Consider the following 24,005-nt stretch of genomic DNA (forward strand, 5'->3'; position numbering starts at 1 on the left):
TTAATAGTCAATCAGTTCCTTTACTGTACTTTGCACGCATTGCACCGAAACATATCTTTTATTTAACAGTAAATGTGACTAAATTTTCAATCCTATCCAGCACATTTCTTCAAATAACACAAATCCACAGTTTCTGTAGAATTTAGATCCTGTTTTAATGAAATACTGGATTTAAGCATTCAAGGCTTAAAAACAATATATAAAGACAAAAATTTAATTTTACATTTAAATCAGAAAAAAATAGTAAGGGAGCAAAGCACTGAAAAGAAGAACAGAACAGATTCAAAATAGGCCAATCTAAAATGAATTAATACTTCTAGAAGAACACCTAAATAATTCTGCTTGGAAGGCTTTCTTTGTGTTGTGCTCACCAACAGGCAAAACAGACTATTTTCACTATTTTCTTCTGTATGCTGTTATGAGAGCTTAAACAAATACAGATATAAACCCTATTTTTCCCCACATGTAAAGGCAGTCCATTTACTTCTAGGATCAACAGTGGTATTAAAATGCAATAAACATTTGCTTTTTCTTTTAACAGAAAATGTTCCCAATATCAAGCTTTCATTTTAAACATTTGGCACCTCAAAACCACAAATATATTAGTTCATCCTTATAACCAGGACAGACAGCACAAGGCATTCATTTTCTACACAGCTTTAATAGTTCATGCCATTGAGCTTTAATAGTTCATGCCATTAACAAAAATAAATAAACTCTATGACATACAAGCTTTTGCAGGAGCTGTAACTTACTACTACTTCTAAAGAATAAGCTAACTCCATTCAGTTACCTGTATCACAGCATTGCAAAATTCAAGGGAATTCATGAATTGTACAAGGGCTGGTGACAAAAGCCAGTCGTCTTTCATCAGACAGTGCCATTCTTCTCCTTTTTCTTCCAGCTTTGTAGGCAAAGATGAATAGAGGCCACTTAGTCCTGTTGCTAGCACCTGTATTTCAGAAACAGAAGAGGAAATAAGTTAACTTTCCATCTGCTTGAATGGCAGTACCACAAATGGTTTCTCCTATTAGTTTCAGTAACATAAGAAAGTGTTAAGATTAATTTAATTTCCTTTCAAAAAAGTCCTGTGGCAGAAAGACATAAATATTTTAAAGAGCCTTCCATATAATAAGCTTAGTTCAAGATCTGGTATTTAGGAGAAAGTGATGGAAAAAATCAGGTTATCTTGTCTTTTTTTATTCATCCAAAGTTATAATTTCTTTTAAAAATTTTCTAAACTTATTTATGCTTTCCTTTAGTCCCTTTTAGAAACAGCCATCAGTGCCATTATCTACAGCTTGTCTTTTGCTGGTGATTCATATGTCACTGCTCAAACATGTATGAAGTCATTTCACTCAGAAACATGAAACATCAGAAATGGAGGGGGAAAGTGCCCCATTAACAACAGTGAAGTTCAGCCCCACTTAGACCACAGATACATATTGACTTTGATTGCCAGGCACTTAGACTCAGCTAAATTCACTTTTAAAGAACTAAATTTAACTGTTCATAATTTCCCATCTTCCTTACATATTTGTTTAAAGGAGGGAAACTGAAAAATAAAAGAGTCTGAAATCAGTTATTATTTAAAAAATGTTTTCAGTAATATTAAGCCTTACAGGTGATTTATGTAGAATGTATCACCGAAGAACAAGAGAGCATTTTTAGTTACAATTTAGAAAGCATATTTCCAAAAAGGTTATTAAATTTTGCTGAATGTATCTAGAGTACAGTATTTTCAAATGCACTCTTTAATTATTAAAGTTATTTGAAGCCAGAAACTTTCTAAATATTACTTAGGACTCTTATCCTTCTGAGATGACTTCATAGAACTTCACAATTAATTTTTTAATATGATTCTCATTTTAATGGGAACATTATAACTCAGCCCGATGGAAATCTTTTTAATTTTCATTCCACAGACACTTCTAAGAATATTTCCTCTTACAAATGGCTACTTGGCATCTACAGGGCTAGACGTCAAGCTCAGATGAAACACAGATCTTATCTACTAAAACACTGGAAAACAAACAGTTGACAATGTCCAGATCAAAGACCAAGGGTTCACAGACAGTGATCAGGTTTTGGTCCTACCCAAGCACAAGCAATTGTAATTGTTAATCCATACAGTCAGACTAAGTCTGTCTTTCTGAATACTTTTTATTCCTAATAATTTTGAAGATGGATTTATTCTGGCATAGGTAAGTAAGCCAAATATTAAGGTGGAGAGGGGAATACTGTGGAAATTGACTGCTTTAGTACAGTGACACATACACAGTCTTATATACACAGTTAGATAAAGGACAAAGCTGGACATATGTTAAAAAAATGAGAATCTAAAGCTATTGAGCAAAGCTTTATTTGTACAATCCCATTCTTCTACAACCAGAATCTCTTTGGGGTTTTTTCTTTCTCACGGTAGAAGAGCTCAGAAAAAAGCTCATACAGAACTACCTACACATAACCCACACAAACACACTCTCACAAACCCAGGCTTCCGATGATGAGAGAATTTGACATTTGTTTGTCTTGTGAACTTTTAATTAATGCACACTTGATTTTCCATTGTCTGCTTAAAGTTTAATTGCTATTCATAAACACAAATGCACCCTCTCAGTATGCAATCTGATTCTCAGAGCTGTGTCCCATCATGTTTCTCCTTCATGTGGGTATTAGCCCTTAAGCACAAGAAGCTGACCTTGAACAAAACATACTACTCTCCGCTAAAAGGAGCAGTGAACTCACAATCAGTCAAAGTCTTGAATTCTTTAGTCTGTCAGACTTACTGAAGTAAGAAGTGACAGATGCAGCTGCTAAAATCCATAAAGTTTAGGAAGCTCTTATTTTTGCTATGAAGTATAACACAAGTGGCTCTGTGGAATTGTTTCTTAAGCACTGAGTAGCCACAGGATGCAATTTCATCTCTTCAGATAAAAAATATTTTAAAATGTTCACAAAGTGTATGGTATAAAGAGGGTTACCATCTGAAATTACCAAGAGAACAGAGTTTTAATCAGAAATGAAACATTAATGAAAAAAGTAATCTGAAAGGGAAGGAAATGAATGCATTCACATCCTGAAAAAGGAAGATTGGTTTTATTTTTTGTTTTATGCAAGCAGTGTCCTTTTAAACTTCTTCTAGCATTTGTCATGTCAGCCCTACATGCTCATCTACTTTTACAAGCATCCTCAGCATTTTTTTTCTCACCACTGAGTCATGGGTACCTCTACAAACCAGTTTCTTTGATTTATTTACTTTCTCTTGACTCACAGAAGACATTGACTACATGATTTGCAATCCCAGGCATACTATGTGAGTATAATGTGTTGTTAATGCATAAACAATTGCTATCTGGACAATTATTTCTTTTTAATAATTCTCTCTCCTCCGACATCCATAGTCTTTCTCTCTCTTTGCAGCCACAACTTTTGAAGGACACTACAGAGCCATCCCTCCTCCTGCTATAACAGTTGCTTTCCTAAGCTGCAACGTATTTACAAAGTTTTGTGAGGGACTTTGTGACGTTACCCTGCTCAAAATTCTCGAGAAACATTTTTTTATTATAATGCTGAACAGATAGTATTTTCAATCATATCCAGAAAACTTTCACGTCAAAACATGATAAAAGCTATTTGATTTAAACCAGAAAACTTTACCAAATAGTTTGCCCACACATTCTGTGCTAAAAACATTTTTTAGTGATGCAACCCATTGCAAACTGTCTCCTTCCTTCCTTCCCTATAGTCTCTTCAGCTACAGTTTTGAATACTGTGGATCTACAGCCAGCCCAGGTTTTAAAAAGCTGTTAACCAAATTTATGTCAAAAAACAGGAAGGTTCACATTGGAACAGATCTAACATTGATCTGGGCACATAAGGCAGCAGAGATTTATGGGCAGACCCCTCCACAGGGGATACCTATATTATGAAATAAGGCATGGTAACGAAAACCCTACATGCCAACCCATCCCCAGAAACAAAGATAACATCAACACAGTGCCACCCAAAATGTCTCTGCTATTAACACAGGACTGCATTAACTGTTTTGCAGAGTACCTGAGGCAACATTTGCACTGATTTCAGTGATATACAGCAATGTCACTGACACCTACAAAATCCTCCATCAGAACAAAATCTGTTTTTCAGTTCATCACAATTCAAATTCAAAAAAGATATTGTGCTGGGAAGCTAAATATATGGCATTACATTAAAGTCCTATTATAGACTTAGGCCAACCTCATTACTGTTCAGAGAAGTCTGATTTTAGCACATTTTGACAAGAAGCCTTCCTAATTGGAATGATTGTCAGTCATGACTTCCTGATGTTGAAAGCTGGCTTTTATCTTCAGTGTAATAAGTCTGGGTTTTTGTTGTTGGTTTTTTGTTTTTGTTTTTTTTTTTTTTAACTAATTGGAAAATGTAATTGTGGAAGTTATAGCATGGATCCAATAACGGTATCTGTCTTAAGGACAGCCGGAGAATCAATACTATATTCTTTGGCAGTATCTATTAAACCAGGTCAACTGGAGTCTCAAATTGATGCAGTATTTACAACTGACAAAAGAAACCATTTAGAAGTTTTGTTGTGGAATGTTTAGGTTTCACCTACCCTACAAATGTGGCTCTGCCCTACTGCTCAACGCAATCTCAGAATAAATGAAAGCCTAAGGCTGGAGCAGCTGTCGAGCAGTGGCAGGGATTCTAGTGCTCTCTCTTCTACAGCTCTCTGCTTTAGTAGCCATGTAAGACTGTCCTCCACTTCAGTTCTCCAGTACTTTAAATCAAAATGCAAGCCATGCAGAATATAAAAGAATCCATCCAAAAAGTGACCCACGAGAGCAACTTCTGTACAGAATGATATTTGGGTTTAAACACATCCATTGCAGATCTCAGACTGTGATAAGGCATGAAGAAGCAGGTGTTGTTATTCCAGTCTGCTTTAGCTTTAAAACTGCAGTAGCACAGCTTTGTTAGTTGAATCAGATTACTTACTTAACAGCAAGGTAAGTAAAGGTTTTCTATTCGTGTAGTAACATCAATTTGCCAGGTGTAACAATGTAACAGTGCTACCAAGTTTTGTAACACAGAACAACATAGCAAGATGGCGGTTAGCCTGAGACAGCCATAGAAACATCCAATTTTGTGACAATGAGCAAATAACCCTTTTATCTTGAAAAAAAATAAATATTTCTGTAACACCGTCACTATTCTCACACTTGTTTTTTGGACTGTTAAACTGATGTCAGTGTGGGAAGCACAGCCAGCTTAAGCTTGTGCTGCCACCTGAAACAACCACCCTCAGGACACCTCACTCCTCACTCCCTTCAGCCCCAGAATCTCAAAGGTACCTCACAGTAAGATATAATAGATTTCCCTCCCACTACGTTCTGCTATAACTTCCATCAGTTTTCCAATTCAATTCACTGTGTGACTGCAAAAACATTTGTGCTGGCCCAAAAGCACAAAAGTATGGAAACCAGAAGCATGACTGTGTTTGGCATTGGGGATGGTTTAAACAGCATTACCATTTATGAAATAAATAGGCGCCAGCAGAAACAAATGTGTTACCACACTTCTTTACCAAAAATGACAGAAAAGGAGGAAAGAATGCAGGAAAGACAGTTAGTTTAGCGCTGAAGACCATGTAAAACAAGAACAACTTACTGGGCAAAAATAGGTGTTTTCTGCTATGTGATTTGCAACAAGGTTGTTTTCTGCAGACAGAGACATAATAAAAAGCAGGGCATCCCGGGCCTGTTGGCCTACTGTTCCTTCTCGATGGATGAAGGGGATCAGCAGGGAAAAAATGAGGAAATTGGCAGCTCCTTGGTCCTCACTAGTGTGGAAAAACAGTTCTAAAATGGAGGGATCTTTGGCTATTATAGAGCAGAGCTGGTTCAAGAGGACAACCAACTCTGTTTCCACTGTTGGAGTGGTTGTTCCTGAGCACGAGCTCAGCAACATCATCAAAGGCTTCAAAATGGGCTTGTGATGCAGCAAAGGCTGGTGAGACTGGGTTACAAGCATTTCATACATTTTGAGTTGCTCGATTTTTGTCTCATCAGTGAACTGTCGCCGTAGGCTCCAGAGGAAAAGCTTCTCCATGATGTTTTCTGAGACCACAAACTCCAGAATAGGCCCCATTGAGGCATCCTTTGCTTGCTCCTCAATTAATAAGAAAAGCATGTGCTCCACATAATTCTGGACAGTGCTGGCCTCATCAGCTGAGATTGCCCCATATTTTGCCTGAGTATTTTTCAAAGGATCATGCTTCTCTAAGATTTTCAGAACCTAAAGAGAAACAAAGATAAAGTTTTAATGCGCTTGAATGCATCATAAAATGCATGCACCTATCACTACAAGGGAAGAAATTATCAAAATTCTTTAACACAAAAAGCATTGTCTTTTTATGTTTTCAAATTTAGGAAGTTTGACAGACAAGACCCAAAAGTTTCACATTTGGTGTGTACAAGGCAAGAATATACTGCTGTTGTTCACCTTTTTTAATAAGCACCCAAATTTGTCATTTACTCTATTCCTGAAAACAAGGGGTTCTCTCAAATAGAGATAAATTAGGTTTCATTAGTGTTCAGAAATTGAGCTTCCATGATGTTTGAAACAAGTTTGTCATGGAAGACTGAAATAAAAGGGCCTGTTCTGCAGCCAGAGTAACTGTGCTCAGGAATATCAATATCATGGGATGTTTTGCAGTAGTAAGAGTAGTAGCAGCTGACAGTGCTATTCTTTGTTTGCCAACTTTTACATGATACTAAGTAGCCATTGACACCCACATACTCTTGAAACTTTCAATATAGTAATAATAGTCAGACCAGCACTTGTAACAATGAAGTACATTCTGTTGTGCATGCAAACAATAAAGCTCATAGTCTGCAAAAAAAAAAAACAAAACAAACCATTATCTTTAGCCTTTTTCCCACAAAAGCCTATAGGAACAGTGGCTCCCTTAATATGACACATCACTAGTTAGGTAAGAAAAGGTGATTCTTGAATGACAGCTTCTCTGACTCTGGAACACCTCGGAAAAACCACCATCTGTCTGGCTAGTTTCTTGGAAGCACCAAAGAACAACAAGAACAGCAGCACAGAAATCAATTTTATCTAAATTGTTAGGTTATTAACATTACTGCACCAAACAAGATCTTATATTATGATGCTCACAGCAAAACATCTTTGCTTAAAAGCAATTATCTTGATGACATGCAAACAATTTTTAGAATATGCTGAAGTGTATAATCTACATCTATCCATAATAAACGAGAGTGCATACAGCTTTGCACTGTGCATCTAATTTGCTTTAAAAAGGATAAGCAAGGCTTACCTAGCACAAGGAAAAGAAGCACAGAAGTCTGCAACTTTGTGTGCAAGTCACAATGAATCAACAGGAAAGCCAGTAAGAAGATCTAGGCCTTCAATAAGATATTACCATGTCCTACCATTTCCCATTTAGATGCAAATCCAGAGTTCCACATGTGGTTAGTAAAGGCTAACCATACCTTGAAAGGTCAATTATCTTTGCATTTTAAAAATAGTTGAGTGTCATCTACTACATTCTGCATGAAAAGACATTTGTTCCTGAGCAATTCAGGATTATCCCAAAAGAAAGAATGAAGCAAATTTGTATTAATGCAGCTTACTTCAATCAATAAAACTAATTAACATTACCTGTGCCCAATGTGTTCTAAACACTATCATGCATGTTTCTGGGTCAACACCCTGCAGGCTGGGAGCCTGCCTGTTTCTGCTGATACTTGTTCCAGAGGACATTATAAGATTTCCACAGGTCAAGCCAACTAGGTCATGCTGAATTTCTTTTTGAAATCCTCCAGTGAGCTACAGATGTTCAAGCATCGTGATGAGATTGATACTGTGACCTGAGCTTTGGTACCCACAGAAATCTGTTAAAGAGAAAACAAAACCAAAAAGAAATGTACCACACATGTACCAGTGAACATCAAATTATAGTGTCTAACAGAAAAAAACATTCTTAAAGAGAACACAAACTTTTCTTCTTTTAATTCATTTTGAGGATAGAATTTTTTAAAGCATGTTATATGGGATATTATTTGCTCATAATAGCTTAATGCTCAAACTTTTGAGATCAGTGACTGTAATAAGGTGCTACTGAAATAAACAAGCCCAACAGAAGTTTATGCAATAAACATTTTATGCATATCACTGCATTTTTAGTTTCACATTATGACACTTGCCATCTGACCATGTCTGTTCAGAGTTACTTAGTAACTAATGTTGCATAGACTGCACAGGTAAAAAAAAAAGAGGCTATTTCTCCAGGTTTTTTTTTAAAATATCTTCCAGTAATAGATATAATTACAAATTCTTAGAAGTGTTCTGCCAGAAACCATATCATAAACAGTTGAAAACATCTGTAGAGCGCCATATTCACATAGAAGGGTGCATCTCCATCAATACCAAAGTAAACAAAACTGAACAACATGAAAGATAAAGCCTTCATGTATCCAAAGCCAAATAAATTGAGAGGTCATATTAAAGGACTATGACAATAAGAGAAAATATTGAAACATTCCATTCATCCATTATTTAATATCCTAGCTATATGAGTATCAAAGTAGCTGCACACCTGCAGGGGAAAGTTAAAATGAAACAAAGATTGATATCCTGCAGATATTTGAGAGGCTTAAGAGAACATAGTACTCCCTTACACACCAGTGTATAAGTCACACAGCTCCCCCCAACCCTTTTTCTTTTTATAAAGTTTACATCTTTATTCTCCTTTTTGCAAACCAACTAGGCATTTAATTTATTTCACTTTGGGACCATAGCAAAAAAAGCCCAACCAGAAGCGTCCAACAACAAACAGAATTTTTTTGTAGCATAAGCTGCCAAATCCCACACAGCAATTCTTCGCCAGTATAGAAGGGATTTCTCTTTGCATATCTTAAAAGATGAAAATCTCTTCTCTGTAGTGGACATCTCTGCTCCCTGTACATGTGTTCTGTTTACATTCTTGAAGCTGCTAGCAGAGGAAAACATACAGTCTGTCTCAAAAGTAGCAGTGACTTCTGCCACTTTAAAAGAGTTCAAAAATATACAGGGTACAACTGTTAAGATTTCTGAGGCAAGCAAGGAGGTTATGCACTTCCCTGTGTATATATACACACACACATATTTTCATATATTCAAGATTCAATCTTCATCCTAACCCCGCTTCTTTCAGCATTTAAATGTACTTCCTATGCATTTGCTAAGCACTCTCACACAATACAAGTAACACAATCTAGCCCATCCTTTTTGCAGATAACATATTCCATGTGTGGAGAAGCCAGGACAACCAGTATAAATCCTGCACACTTTATCTGTTTGGGTGACAACGCTTCCAGAATGAAGCTGGCACTCCAGGATCTGAGTGTTTTTATCATGACTTCCTTAAGTAATAATATCACTATATCTTAAATGCACGCCTTCTAGCAATGTGTTTGTAACTCTGAGCACTCAACATTTCTACCAAGAAACACTGGAAAAACACAATGCATGCTTACACACCAATTAGAAAAAGCCTACTCTAAGTACTTTGCCTAATACCATAGCTGATAATCCAAGGAATATTTAACTGACATATACTTCAGATCACCTGCCCACTTCCTGCTGGTTCCTTTTGCCAGCACCTCCTGCAAAAAGAAATCTTTCCATGTCGGTAGAAGTCCAGCAGACTCCTCCAGGCAAAAGTGACCTTCACTTTACAACCCTAATTCACCCTTTTAACAGATCTCTACCACGCATGAAGCAAGCAGCTTTGGAAAAACTAATATGATCTGTAATTAAAGATGGTATCAGAAGGTGAAGTAAGGGAAGTTAATTAACAAAGCAGAGGCAATTTATGAGTTCCATCATTTGACAACTTAAAAGTTGTTTCAATGTAGCCATTGCATGTCATTTAAGAATTTAACTGAAACTAATATTACGCATCTACCTATCACATGACAAATTCCATCAGCAGCACAGAATCAGAAACTTAACATCAGTCTCCAGTACTTGTGATAAAAACAACAACAAAGGAGACTATGGCTGTCTTCACAGATTCTGATAAAAATCAGTGCTGTGAGACTCTCCAGATGCAGACAGTTCAAGCACACAGCAGACAAAAGCAGCATGCCAAGGGGAACACAGGACTGCCACAACATGGCTCCCTCCCCATCTTTCTGCTTTCCACCAGCTCCGCCCAAGGCTTGCGCTACTGCTGCGCCTAGGGTTGGGGTTAGGGTTAGGCCTAGGGTTAGGGCTCAGAAAACCACAAATCTAAAAGTAACAAGACAGCATTGCAGACTGAAGTGTGCAATAATATTTCTATGTTCAATTCAATTCCCATAAGGAAGAAAATATTTCCAGTTTCAAAAGCGTCTTGGGATGCTGGGATTTCCTTAGTAATACAAAACACTAATATATTGTGTAGGCTTTAAAGACTTCAAACTCTGTAATAGTGTTTCAAAAAGCTTTTGACAACTTAAGTGGTCACAGAATAGGTCCTAAAAACAGCATCCCTATTTTAAAAATGCAATTGAACTGGATGAGAGAATATCTTGTAAGATACATTTCAAACTAACATGCTGTAGTTATACCAGAAGCAGACAGACTACATTCATTGTAAGCAGATTTTGTTACTATATTAGGTTTTCTTGATTATATTGCAAGACCAAATGTGCAATACTAAATGTAACATCACATCATTCCCGGTGAATTAAATTTCACTTCAATTAAACAAGACAAATAACCTGACCAGAATAAGTCCAAAGGTGAGGAAGTAAATTAATTTATAAAACACCAATTCATGGAGAAAAAAGCAGAAGTGAACTCAGGGGCCACTAAGAACAAAAGTAACCATTTATTTTAATCAGCTCATTATTAAAATTTTACAATAATTTAGCCTTTTGTCTCTGCTAAATCCTGATCAAGTTATTACTCCACCATTTGATAACCCTGACAAGTGTGAATATGCCTCTCATGCAGTCCATTCAAAATTCTACTTCCAAAAGCCTCTGCTCAAGTTTAATACTTGGACTCTGCCGTACAGTAACAGAACCTTCCTAGCAGGTAAATCTTTCACATCTTATCTAGCAGTTGTTCAATGATATCACAAGGTCAAGCCCACTTACATATGCCTTCTAGAGCTATTTCAAAAAGCTTTAGTACAACTCAGCCTACATCCAGTTGAAGAAAAGCAGCAGTGCACAAGACTCAGTCATTGGGCTCGTGGGAGGACATCTACATTCAGCTTTCCTTCAGAAGCCTGGAATCCATCAGCTCTTTTCACACAGCTGATTACAGGGCTCAACACCTCAAGCAAAACAAGTACTTATTTTACTGCGAAGTACAGTAGGAAGAACAGCCTAGCAGAGAACCCCTTGAGAAGTTTTCTCACAGTTTTCTCACAGTCAAGTGACTCTTCTCAAAAACTTCACTTTTGCATTAATAAAAACCAAACAAACCAGCACGAAAGTTTGCAGGATTGGGGTTTCTCTGGCAATGCATAACAAAGACAAAAGATACACAGCCTAATACAGTAACACAGTAAAGAAGGTATAAAATATGCTGCAAGGCTGTGCAATTTATCAAGGTTGTCTTCTGTTGAGACATTAGGATGCCATGCTCAACAATTCACAAACACAAGTGAACCTCTGTTATCAGATACTGCACTTTTGCTCTCTACAGGCCAAAGCTTTCCTCTGTCAGCCCAGGTACACAAGAAGCAACAAAGAAGCCTCATTTGCAGTGAAAGAAACATTAAATATCAAAACTTTTTCATGGATCAGCATAGCATAAAGGGGCTTGAAATTAGACCACTTCAAAAGAGCAGAGGGAAATGATATGCTCTTGCTCACAGCTATGCAATCACGCCTCTGCAGTCTCTGCTAAGTGGATGAGGGAAGTAGGAGAAAAATAAGTGTCAAATTTTAGCATGCCTCAACTTAGTTTCAACTTAAAAGGGACCTTGTTCAGGATTTGTTTACTTTTGGTTGAAAAGAAAGCCTTCTGCACGAATTAGTCAGATTTTCTTTAAGGACTATGATCAGGGAGAGGGTTTAAATCTTAACAACAGTGTTCCAAAGGAAGACATCAGTCCTTTCACAGAAAAGGATTCATAGTGTTATGACAAAAGTTTTGCTGCAAAAGCAAAGCCTATGAAGAACAGTCACATCCTACCCTTAATGATCCTATTCAATCACCACAAGAGTGCAAAAGGATTACAGGTTGTTCACTGGAGAGCAGTAGGTCTGTGGTAGGCAACTGCAAAACTATCAGTGGCTAAAAGTCACTGCTTCAAGGAACACTCATTTTCATAAAGTCCTACTCATCTCCAGAAGCTCTACTAGCAAGAAAGCTGAAGCAGATAACTAGAGGAATCATTTAAACAATGTGAACTATTATCTGCCTTCTTAGTTCAGTGCTGCAGTCCCAATTTCTCCTGTCCTTTGTCTACCTCAAGCAAGCGTTTCACATCTAGGCAGCCTTCTTCAATCCAGCTTTTCTACCCAGTATTTGCAAACATGCTAAGCCTTCCATGTGCAGGTGGAACAAGATGTTTTACACTGATAAAGCTATCTAGTTAAAAGCCTAACAGAGAAGAGACACCACAAATTTTAAAGCAATGTAGTTAATCAAAGTATCAATCTGTTCTCATCAAGCACAATTTAATCCAACCTGCTAACATGAAAGTAAGAATGTCTTGTGCCTTGTCCCCACAGACTGCCTAACGATCTCTCTCATGAGAGAAACTACACACAGTGTGCTTTATAATGAGACAAAAAATCTTCCTGTCCCATCTACAGTCAGCCTGCTTCAGTTAAAAACCACAATTCATCTTTTATCAAATGTCTGGGGAGCTACACTACTCACATATTTATTGTAGATTCCCATTAGCTCAATCAGACTACCACTAAGCTCTTCATGTGATCTGTATAATCCTACCGTATGATACATTAGGAGGTCCAGGTTCCAGGATTAAATGATTCCATGGTTCTCCAGACATATCAAGATGCAATTTCCCCACAGCAAGCAAGCAAGCAGCAGAGACACCCCAAGGCCCAGCTGACCACTCCAGCCCAGCAGTGCTACACAGGCATAAACAGACTTGCTCCAAGAGCAAGCAACAGGATCAACTCCTGCTGGCAGCCTATGCCCTGGGACATGGCTAAGCCACATACGAGGCCCTCAGAGACTCCTGCTGCATGGGGCAGCCAAAATGAAAGAACAGAGATGCCAGTTAGGCACTATGATCCAAAAGGCATTGATGGGTTAGGCTGAAATTACACACGGTGTACCCAGCAAAGATGGTTCATCGAAGGTCATATTACCAAAGTAGAGAAATGGTACTGACTGCTCAAGAAAACAGGAATTAAGCAACATAGACTACTTGACAGAGACCTTGACCTGCTCAGGAAAGGCCCGATTTACCTGTTACACTACAGGGTATGTTCATCTACCACACTCATTTGCACATAGGCAATTTCACTGGAACTTGAGAGCATATAATTACTGAAGCTGTGTTTGCGAAGTCCCAGGAGGAATGAACTACATGTTCATATCCCTAGGTCATAATTCTGGAGCTAGAGAAAGAAAAAAAATATGGTTGTTATTCTAATGGTATGATTTGATCCTTTTTATGAGAGATAAAGAATATAATAAACCTGTTTCTCTATTGTATTTTATGTCCTCACATTTAGCCTACTATAGAAAGGCAACAATTCAGTAACAATTAGTGGTTCAAAACACATATTACATTGGTTAAAAACATAATAATAAAATAGCAGCTAGGGTCTTTAAAATCCAAGATAGATACCTCTCTATTCCCAACAGCATTGTGGCAGAGTATGACTGAGGTGTCCAGTCTGCTACTAGTCAAAACGATATCAAACTGAACTTTAAAAAAAGGCCTTTAAAATAGCAGTTCAGAAAAGCTCTTTTCTACCTACAAACTAAAGAATGCAGATGTCATTGAACTGAAATCAGTTCAAAGGCTTTAGCTTTGTTGGTTCATTCCCACACCACCAGCAAAATTGATGACTCCAGAAAAGACTGCTTCCACACAAAACCAAGTCATAAAAATGTCCAAGGCCCACAGACCAAGGCATTTGGTGTTGTACTGTGTGAGACAGACATTACAAGCAAAACAAATCTCAGTTTAAAACTTTGTACTGCAAATGTTTCCATACCAAGTTTCAAAGAGAAACAAAACAACTCCAGAGGGCACAGCACAGGTCACTGAGTGAAAGAATCTACTTTCCATTATTTCATGTATAGTGAATTACAAATATCCCATGCTATGTCTAGACTAGTAATTTTTTGCTATAATTTAAATGAATTATTGCTAAAAAGTTGTTGCCAAAGTCTTCATCTTCACTGAGAATCTGTACAGGGTTTATTTCAAAATTCATCACTATCCAGGAATGGGAGGGAGTAACACATCAGAAAGCAGACATTTGACAAAAGCTACTTTATGTTCTGATTATGCTAGTGGAAGAAAGAAATCAAAGTGACCCATGAACTCTGCACATCAATTTTGCTTTCCAAGATAATTCTGACAGCTGCATGACACACAAACCCAGCTCCAACATGCTCATAATTTAGAGAAGCCACGTGCTTCCTGAAGTTGTGATGCTGAAGTGATGAAACATTTTTTGTTGTTTAGATTGTTTTTGAGAAAGGTAAAACAGTTTCCGTAGCCAAAAGTAAAAAATAAATTCATAGGAAATTATTAAGTTGCCTTTCTAGAAAGCCTTCCTGACAGAAAGATGAATGAGACCAGCAAAGCAGTAGAAGACTCTATATACTCTGAAGATTTAAAACTATTTTCAGAACACTAGCATACAGAACAGGAAATACTACCTTCCCAAGAGAAAGATGGTCTAGAAAAATGTTATCAATACACCTGTAATTATCATATGTAGATTACAGAAAACAAGATTAAGCTATATATTTTATGACTATAGCAATAATATGTAAGACAATTTTTCAAGTGATTTGTACAACATGTCAAATTACTCATTATAATAAGCATAAGAAGTCCGAGAATAATGTTCTCAAGTGTACAATGTGGCATTAAAGAAGACGTGTGTGCTTTCAGCATTAATCACAATAAAATGCTAATACACATATATTCTAAACATTCTGTGCTTCATGATAGAGAAGCCACAATTTTTATTTTTTTTTCATTTCCATACTCTGGGTTGATTCTGCAGGTTCTAAATATAGTCCAAACACAAGAATCAGCAGTAAAACACCATTAAGACCACCATGATTATTTGACCAATAAACAAAGAAACCAAACAACAAGCTTCCCAAGAGGGTTGTTGCCAAGTTTGCACTGAGAAAAGAACTTCCACTCTGCAGATAGAATTGCTCTCTTGTTCACATACACAGGATACTTCTCTTTATGTTTCTCTTTCAAACTAAAAGCACCAGAAAAGGACAGAATATTCCATAAAATCAAAACTGTTATGTGTAGAATGGTTACGCATAGTTGTTAACATAATCTATATGGATATTTTTTTCCTCCCAAAACTTCATTCACAATACAAAGTTCTCTTTTTCCTGGAAAAAAATCAGTTTATACCTCTATCTAAATTTAAGTAGCTATAATACAGTAAAACCCTTCTATACCTCTCAATATGTTCATTATAGTACCTGGACTATAATAATTGACTAGAGAACTTGAATCTATCATTTATCTTCTTTAGCTACTGAAACTACTCATTTTAGAGATAATTACCACCCCAAGCTACTTATCCACCAAGCCAACCTTATTTCCTACACTCTGAAATGATAGCATGTTAGTGACATGATGAACTAATGAACAAAGAGAATGAGCAAAAGCATCTTGTTACAGAGCTTCAGGACAACTGTTTCAGTGTACTGTAGGATGGCAGAAGCCCATCACAAATTACCCCTCAAACTTAGTCAACTTAATGAGCCACTAAAATCTGAAAGATATTTTCCTATCTTGCCCTATGTACATTTATTGCCTCATACTAAATAGGCCTCCTGGCAAAATGTTACATTTAGTGGATTGATACTTTTAAACATAAATGTATTTTTGTGCGATTTCTTTCCTTCTTAAAAAGAATTAAAAGAAAGATAGAAAATACAGAACTCTTGAACCAGTATTGTTTGCATCAGACATTTCCAACTTAGCTTAGAGAAAGCTCCAGAAGCTGCTGAACTTCCTTTGCTCTAAATTATGTTCAATTTTGACACAGAGAAAGTCCCTTGCAAAATTGGTTTTTATGATTTGCAATTATCAAACTTGGGCAAAACCACTGAATAAACATTACTGCTTAAGATGATACACACAAATCATTATATCTCACTGTTAACTGAAGAACAAAGAGGTGGAAGAATAAAAGGGGGGGGGGGGGGAAATTGCAAAATGAACACTTCCTTACAAAATCCTATCCTACCTCTCCAGCTCCCCATTCCCAGTGCACAAAACCCCAGGTATTCATGTCATAGGAAAGTGCACAGAAACACTGCTCTCCCTCCTCTCCCTTTCCATTCCAACTCAGAGCAGACAATCAGAAGTTGAAGATTCATGTTATATTAATTCCTAAAACAAAGTCAAGAACCTCAATAAAATAAAACATCTATGAGCACAGTTCTGCGGAAAAACACCCTCACCTCCTGCAGTGACACTCTTATTTAAATAAAAGTATTAGTACAGATTTGCATGGTGGGTGGACTTTGGCAGACTATAGATTTCTATATGTAGGTTAAATTTTTTGCCTTTAATAATAATAGGGTAGCAAACAAGAAAATCCAAAATTGAGTGTTGGCATTTTTATGATGTTTAGTGCATAAAAATCTAGATCAAAGAAAAACCTACATGTTATTTATATTTCCATTTCCATTTAGTTACATTGCATTTTATACAGGCGGTAGATGTTTTTCCCTTGAAGCTTCTCCAGCTTTCCTAGGAACAAAATTATTTGTGTCATGTAAACAGTGTTAAGTTTTTCATTACACAGAGTGCAAATTAATTCTGTATCTCTGATCTCCTAACATAAGGCTACTCTACTATGAAAATATTTTACACTCTTACACTACCTAGTTTTCTGCAACTGAAAACTGAATATCATTACAGCATGTCCCATTCCTGTGAATGCCTTTCCCTGGATAATGAAACATCTGAATGCATTGGCCAAAAATGAAACATATACAGTCTGTACAACACTTGTCTCAGACATGTTGCCAGCATGCAAAAAAAAAAGAAACTGATAAACAATCAGAGGAACAATTTAAAAAAAAAATTATTGAGGTAATCTGACACTTTGATAGCAATTCTGTATAATTTTTTTCCAATCTTGCCTTTGGACCTTTGAGTAAACACAAACTGAAATACAGGTGTCTTTCCAGTCCAGGAAGGAATGCAGATAAACTAGCAACTCTCACACCCTGGACAGTAAAAGAAGGCAAATAACCTAACAAATTGCAAACGAAAACTATTCATCTTGTAAGAGGGGTGCTCTGAAAAACTCAGAACCTCACAAATGTATCTACTAAAAGGTGAACCAAGTATCAGATTAAAGTGAAAATACAATCTAATTACTATTTAAACTTTCTAACACTTGGAATGACCAATACTGAAAGCCTGGTAAATAAGAGAGTTGGACGTCAGCCCTGGCAGGAATGCTTCTCAGCACAGATAACCAAAGTCAAACCACAGCCTCTCCCATCTAATTTTGTAACACCTAAGGAGGCTTCTACCGGCGTGGGAAAGCACAGGTTCCACCCATCACCAGGCTGCTCATTCCTGCCTGCACAGTTCTCAAAGTGGGGAGTGTCTGTGTGTGTCCTGGGGAAGCCTGCAGCTTCTCACCTGCATTTCTGTCCTTCTGTAAGGCTGTCAGAGCTGCAGAAGCCACAGTATCCTCTCAGATCTGACACACCAGTCCTCAGAGAACTCCCAAGCTGAAGACAGAAGCAGTTCAAAGGGGCAGGAGAAAGTCTGTTTGTATGCATAGACCTTGAACAGCTGTCAGCTGTAACCACAGCACACTTGGAAGTGAGACATCCAACTTTTTTCCTGAGGACATTGTTCTTGACATGGAATTAAAAAAATTATTACTATTTTCCCAACCTCTGAACTGTAGAAAGCATATGCCAAACCAATTTTTTGTTTTGATGCATCAGTTATGAAAGCACTTTAGAATATGCAAAACTGTTACATCATTCACCAGCTACCCCTCTGCTAAAACAAAACTCATGGTATTTCTATTGTCACCACACACACTGCCATCTCCGTTCTATTTTATCTTCACCTTGCCCCACAGGTAACATTGTACTTGCACAGTGATTGATGCCACAGCCACTGCAACAATAAAGCCCTTCCCTTCTGTTTCAGAACTATCAGCAGTTCAGACTTCCCTGCTGTTCTCAAGCAGACTTTCACTCTGAAAGACATTACCCTCAGTCCTGAGAGTCACAGAATGTCCCAGGAAGCCCTCCAGTGACTTTATGAAGCATTTGCATACAACCAAGTGTCTGTGCTGAAAAAACGAACAGAAAATAAATGTTCCTAGTAAGTCAGCACAAAACCAAATATATATGACTAATGACAAATTAATGAAGGATAGAAGAAAACCCTGCCCTTGTGAGACCACACCTGGAATACTGCAACCAGGTCTGCAGACCTCAGCACAAGAGAGACGTGGACCTGTTAGGGCAAGTCCAGAGGAGGGCCATAAAGATGGCACCTCTCCTACAAAGACAGGCTGAGAGACCTGGGGTTGCTCAGCAAAGAGAAGGCTCCAGAAGGCTCCTCATTAAGCTTTCCAGTACTTCTGGAGCCTTACAAAAAGGAGGGAGAGCAATTTCTTACATGGATAAACAGTGATAGGACAAGGGGAAATGTTGTTGAACTACAAGAGAAGGGGTTTAGATTAGGTGATAGGAAGAAGTTCTTTGCTCAGAGGGTAGTGAGACAGTGGAACAGGCTGCCCAGAGAAGATGTGGATGACCAATCCCTGAAGTATTCAAGGCCAAGTTAGAGGGGGCCCTGAGCAACCTTGTCTAGTGAAAAGTGTCCCTGCCCATGGTGGCAGGACTGAAACCAGATAATCTTTCATGTTCCTTCCAACCTAAGCCATTCTATGATCCTATGAAAGCCTCTCTTCAGGAGTGCCAGTACCAAAGGCACATACAGCTGCAATTATGGATACCACAACAATCAGCCTAACTGGGAAGAACCAGTCCTCAAAGTTGCCAACACTTAAAAATTAAAACCACTGGATCCATGTGTACAGGTGGGGTTATGGCAATGCCCCTCCATTCTCTAACTCAGTAGGACTGGGAAACAAATCTGTAGTTTTCTCTAAATAGGGGAAAAAACTGAGTTTTCTCTGCAACAATGTATCTACCTATCATCTGACCATCACTAAGATCAACACAGAAAATACAACACAGCACTGTGAAGGATGAGTACTAGCATAGTCCATCTACATCCAAAAGTAGTCCACAGGCTCTCTGCCCCTCTGAGCTGCTGCTATTAAAATACACTGCTAGCATCCCTCAGCACACTACAAAGAGGTTTAAATATCAGTTTAACACACAATGGTAAGAAAAGAGATTCCCCTTACACCCTAGCAACCATTTAAACAGATTCTGTCATGACAAGACCATATGTATTTGAAATATTGCTTTAATATGGCTCTAGAAAGAGATGCAAACATTAAAAAATTCAACCTGAGAATGCTAGTAGAAATTTTTTTAAATAAAAGGCCACATGGAAGCAAACCTGAACCAAATCAGCTTACAAGTGGAATGACTGAGTTTTGTTGCCTCAGACACCAGAATCACCCCTGCCCACTCCAAGTCAGTGAATCTTACTAACATTTACTGAGAAACCTTCAAAGCTGGAAAGTTTTGAGAATAATTGAACAAGTTTCTTTAGACTTAGACAATGCTATATGAGCAACTTGCTGGGGAAAAGCATCAAAACTGGACTTGCTAGAATAATTACTTCAAATGTGTTCAAGTTTTTTTACTTGCTCTGAATAATATGCAGGGCACACAATGATCATCATCATGAGCTGCAATGGTAACTGCTTACATACAAGAGCTCAAGCCATGAGACTTTACTCCTTCAATTTTCTTCTCCAATTCTATTTCCTTTTAGATGGGCCCGAGGCAAATTACTCAGCTCAGTTTCTCCCTTAATACAAGGACCACAGACTTTTGGAGAGCTCTGATTATTATAAAAGCAGCAAGGCAATATTATTCAGTTGACTGTCTGGCCATTTACCTGTCCCAGAAACTCTCAGAATCCCTATGCACCACACTCTTGGAGTTACAGACTACACACTTAGACTTAAAACCCATCACAAACTCCTATTTAGCAAAACACTTCTAAAGCCAGAGCCTACGATTAATGAATTCTCCTCTTACGTTCATTTCTATATTTTGACACTGTGCAGAAGAGATAAGACACAATCAAGGCCCCCTAAATGAAAATAAATAAATAAATAAATGAAGTGTTTCAGAACACCAACCAGTGGGAGAATTTCATGCAATGTATGGCTATTATTAGATTCCTATTTTGCTTAGCAGATCAGAGGGTATAATCGGCAGATGATGCAGCCCTGATTTGCGAAGCACAGCCTTATTAAAGGCTAATGAGATAAATGAGTTAAAATTTACATTTTGCTCCACTGATAAGGTTCATTGGCACACTTAACTCCAACACCATGGTTTGAATATTAAACCTACTTATTGATGTCTAGTAAAGCTAATTATAATGCTGAGGGGCATTAAACTATAATAACCAAGCAGGATGTTAGAATCACATCCTTTAGTATTACTGTAGCCCTGCAGTAAGTGTTCTGCACCTGGAAATAAGCACCTGTTGAGGTCATGCTGAGAGAAAGCACAAGCCTTCTGTGCCTTTTTCCTGATCCTTCTGAGAACCCAAAGCCCTGTTCTTCTAACAATATATGTTAGAAGAAGCAACATCAACATAAACATCACTCATTACTATGATTTCAACAGTGTCTGTCTTACTTAATCCTTGCTGTTAACTGCAATGACTCTTTTCTTTTATTTTTGTATCTACAATATATTAAATTACACTCGACATATACTCTCTAATCCTTAACAGAAAAAGAAAGCACTGAGATACTAACAAAATTAACAACAAAACCCTGGAAACCATACCTGTTGGTTTTTTCTCCCCCTTTTCCACCACCTTCTGGTAAAACTACAAATATAACAATAAAAACACCTCAATTTACTGGAAAGGATACTGGAAATATACTTTAGACCTTACACTAGCCTACGTTATTTTTATGCCCCATCTATTTAAGCACTTAAATGGACAATAATTATTTTTAAGAATAATGTAAGAGGACAAGGACCATAATATTCTTTCCCTTTTAATCTCCACAATGCATTTGTCCTGTGACAGCAATGGAAAGAAGAGGAGATGGGATAATTAAGAGCCAGATATCAGTGGATCAACAGTATCCAGTGTGGAGACTCACATGTGCCAGTCCAATAACAATTTACAGTCAGCACAAGCTTGAGATACACTGTTCCTCTGGGATCTCCCCATCCCAACACAAGAGTGGTGCCAGCTCTCCTTCCTCTAGGAGAGTCATATACAGGACTGCACAGCAGCCATCATTACCTTTTCAAAGTAAAATATAAAGAATGACAACAAAAAGCATAAAAACACTACAGATAAAATCTCCGCTTTTTATTTTTAAGGTAATACTCAAAAGCAGACATTCATTACACACGTAAAAATGGCACTGCAGAACAATTAGATTTTCCTCTTCTGTGGGGAAAAGTGAAAAGGCACTTGTACTGTGACAGTAAAAGGAACTGGCTGAGCAAATCATGTGTGAAACATTAAATGCAACTGCTTTTTTGAACACTTTTGTTCCTTTCAATTTATTACCCGATTTAAACATTTAGCTTGTAACACAACACAATCCATTCCACTTTCTTCAGCCCAGCTCTAAAATACAGGCATGCCATATTTCAGCAGTAGAAGCAAAGAAATGCTATGGAGGTCAGAAAGAAAAGATTTGGTATATGGCTTTCTGTGGAGCTTTCGACTGCATCCCTGCTTGCAGGAAGCTGTGAGTACTGCCCAGCATCCCCAAGCCTGTGCTGCAGACGGGGAAAAAAACAAAAATGAGAGCAGTCTAGCAGTCTACTTCAGTGGTAGATTTGCGATGCCACAAGCTCACCAAGCCAGCTGAGCACTCCACCAGAGCCCTTTTGTATGAATTATGCTAAGGGAACACACAACCTGTCCCCTCCCTCCCACCCTGCCATGCTCTTCTCGTGGGTCCTATGGCACACACCTGAAGCCAAACCTAGAAAAGATTGCTTGTTGAGGGCTCAAAGTATCCCTCACAGAAATGTGTTCTGAAAACGGATACTGGTGACTTTTAAAATGCAGAACCATCAAGTCTCTTTCCCTAAGGGAAAACCCTGCCAGCCTGATGCCACAGGAGCAACTCTCTCTACAGGTTCTGCCCACAGAGCAGAAAGTGCCTCTGCAGTCTTTTTCCTCCAGTACATTGTACTGGATGTGGCTTTTCCCAAACCACTTTATGAGTATGGTTTGTTTACTAAAAGCATAATCAGAGAAGCTCCTCCAATTACTGTTTCAACTATGCTAATACTTGGTATGCATTCTGAATCTGAATGTTTCAATACTCCTCTGCATCTACAATCAACAGATACACCTAAAGCACACTATATTTTTAAAGAAGAGACAGCCAACAGCACAGTATTCCCACAGGCAGGCTTGTCAGGAAAAGATAGGTGGTAAATAATTAATTTTCCTAGGTTAACTTCAGTTCCAGACTAGCATTTGTGAGCATCAGTGCCACAGAAAGGCAACTTATAACTCTAGTTTGTATTCTTGTCCAGTAAGGAGTTTTGCCTTATGTGCAAGCATTCACAGTGAAAGTTTTATCATCTCAGGGATAAAAAAAGTAAAGAACGCTTATACAAGTCCAGTAAAAGCTCTTCTGCAAAATTCAAAGAAACCAGAAGTCTTTGCTTGGCTACTACTGTTTTTTTAATTATTTCCTTCTTTGACAGATAATGGGCCAAACACAGATAGATGCTGAGCACTGATGTCAGACTGCAGCACACAGAAACTGCCAGTATAATCCACCCTACAAATAATTAAAGACATCATTCACTGCTTACCATGCTTTCTTTTAGTCCATTACAGATGTTTGGCAGGAAGGGTGGGGACTATTCTAAACACATTCCTGACAAATCTTTTTAAAACTGATCTTGAGCTTAGCAGTTTAACACATCAAGGTTTCAAAAAGCTCATCAAATGTTACAAATACTACCGATGTAAATTCAGTATTCATGGCTTGAAGTGACTGAGCTTTTACATAGACTATCTATGATCTAATTATTTTTCCACTTCTATTTGATGCCTCAAAGGTGCTAGCAGATCACAACAAAGAATACTTCATAGAATCAGGAATAAATTGGCAATAAAGAGAAGATTTTGCAGAAGGTAGTTCATTTTCCCTGGAAATAATTAATAAAAATGGACTAAAAAAATCTAAAAAACTATTTAAGAAACAAACTTCATTAACATATTGTTTCTGCAATAATTTTCAAAGAAACTGGGTGTTTCTTAAGTAATTCCAGACCTGCTGGTACCTACAGAGGAAATGGAAAAGCCTCCGGCTTAGCGTCCTCTTCAAGTCAGGGAACTCAGTCTAATACCCCTGAAACTTCTCTTCCAAGTTTGATTTTATTTCTTGTGCTCCCAAACTGCCTTGACTGTGTGATCAGGAGCAAAGTTCATGGACCTCAAGATCTTATTTCCTATCATTTCAGTCAACTGAATTTTTGGAGGATCAGAATACAGTTAAATATTTCTTTATAACACAGCTGCATTACAACCATGATAAAGAAATGGGAGAAATGTTCTGCTCTGTTCATTACAATCAATAGATTATGCAGCTCAGTCA

The 24,005-nt window shown here is 37.7% G+C and overlaps 1 protein-coding gene across 1 annotated transcript in view; it reads right to left on the bottom strand.

Moving 5' to 3' along the window:
- Positions 1-24,005, bottom strand: part of FHIP1A (FHF complex subunit HOOK interacting protein 1A) — a 76,934-nt gene that overhangs the window by 26,178 nt on the left and 26,751 nt on the right. Inside the window, exons 3-5 of the mRNA XM_084204445.1 lie at positions 7,687-7,919; positions 5,668-6,294; positions 794-952 (exon numbers count right to left, since the gene is read on the bottom strand). Of these exons, the coding sequence (XP_084060571.1) occupies positions 794-952; positions 5,668-6,294; positions 7,687-7,788 (888 nt within the window). The 5' untranslated portion in view covers positions 7,789-7,919. The remainder of the gene's footprint in view (positions 1-793; positions 953-5,667; positions 6,295-7,686; positions 7,920-24,005) is intronic.

Source organism: Fringilla coelebs (genome assembly GCF_963513975.1).
Source record: "Fringilla coelebs genome assembly, chromosome: 4".
Classification (NCBI taxonomy): Eukaryota; Metazoa; Chordata; class Aves; order Passeriformes; family Fringillidae; genus Fringilla; species Fringilla coelebs.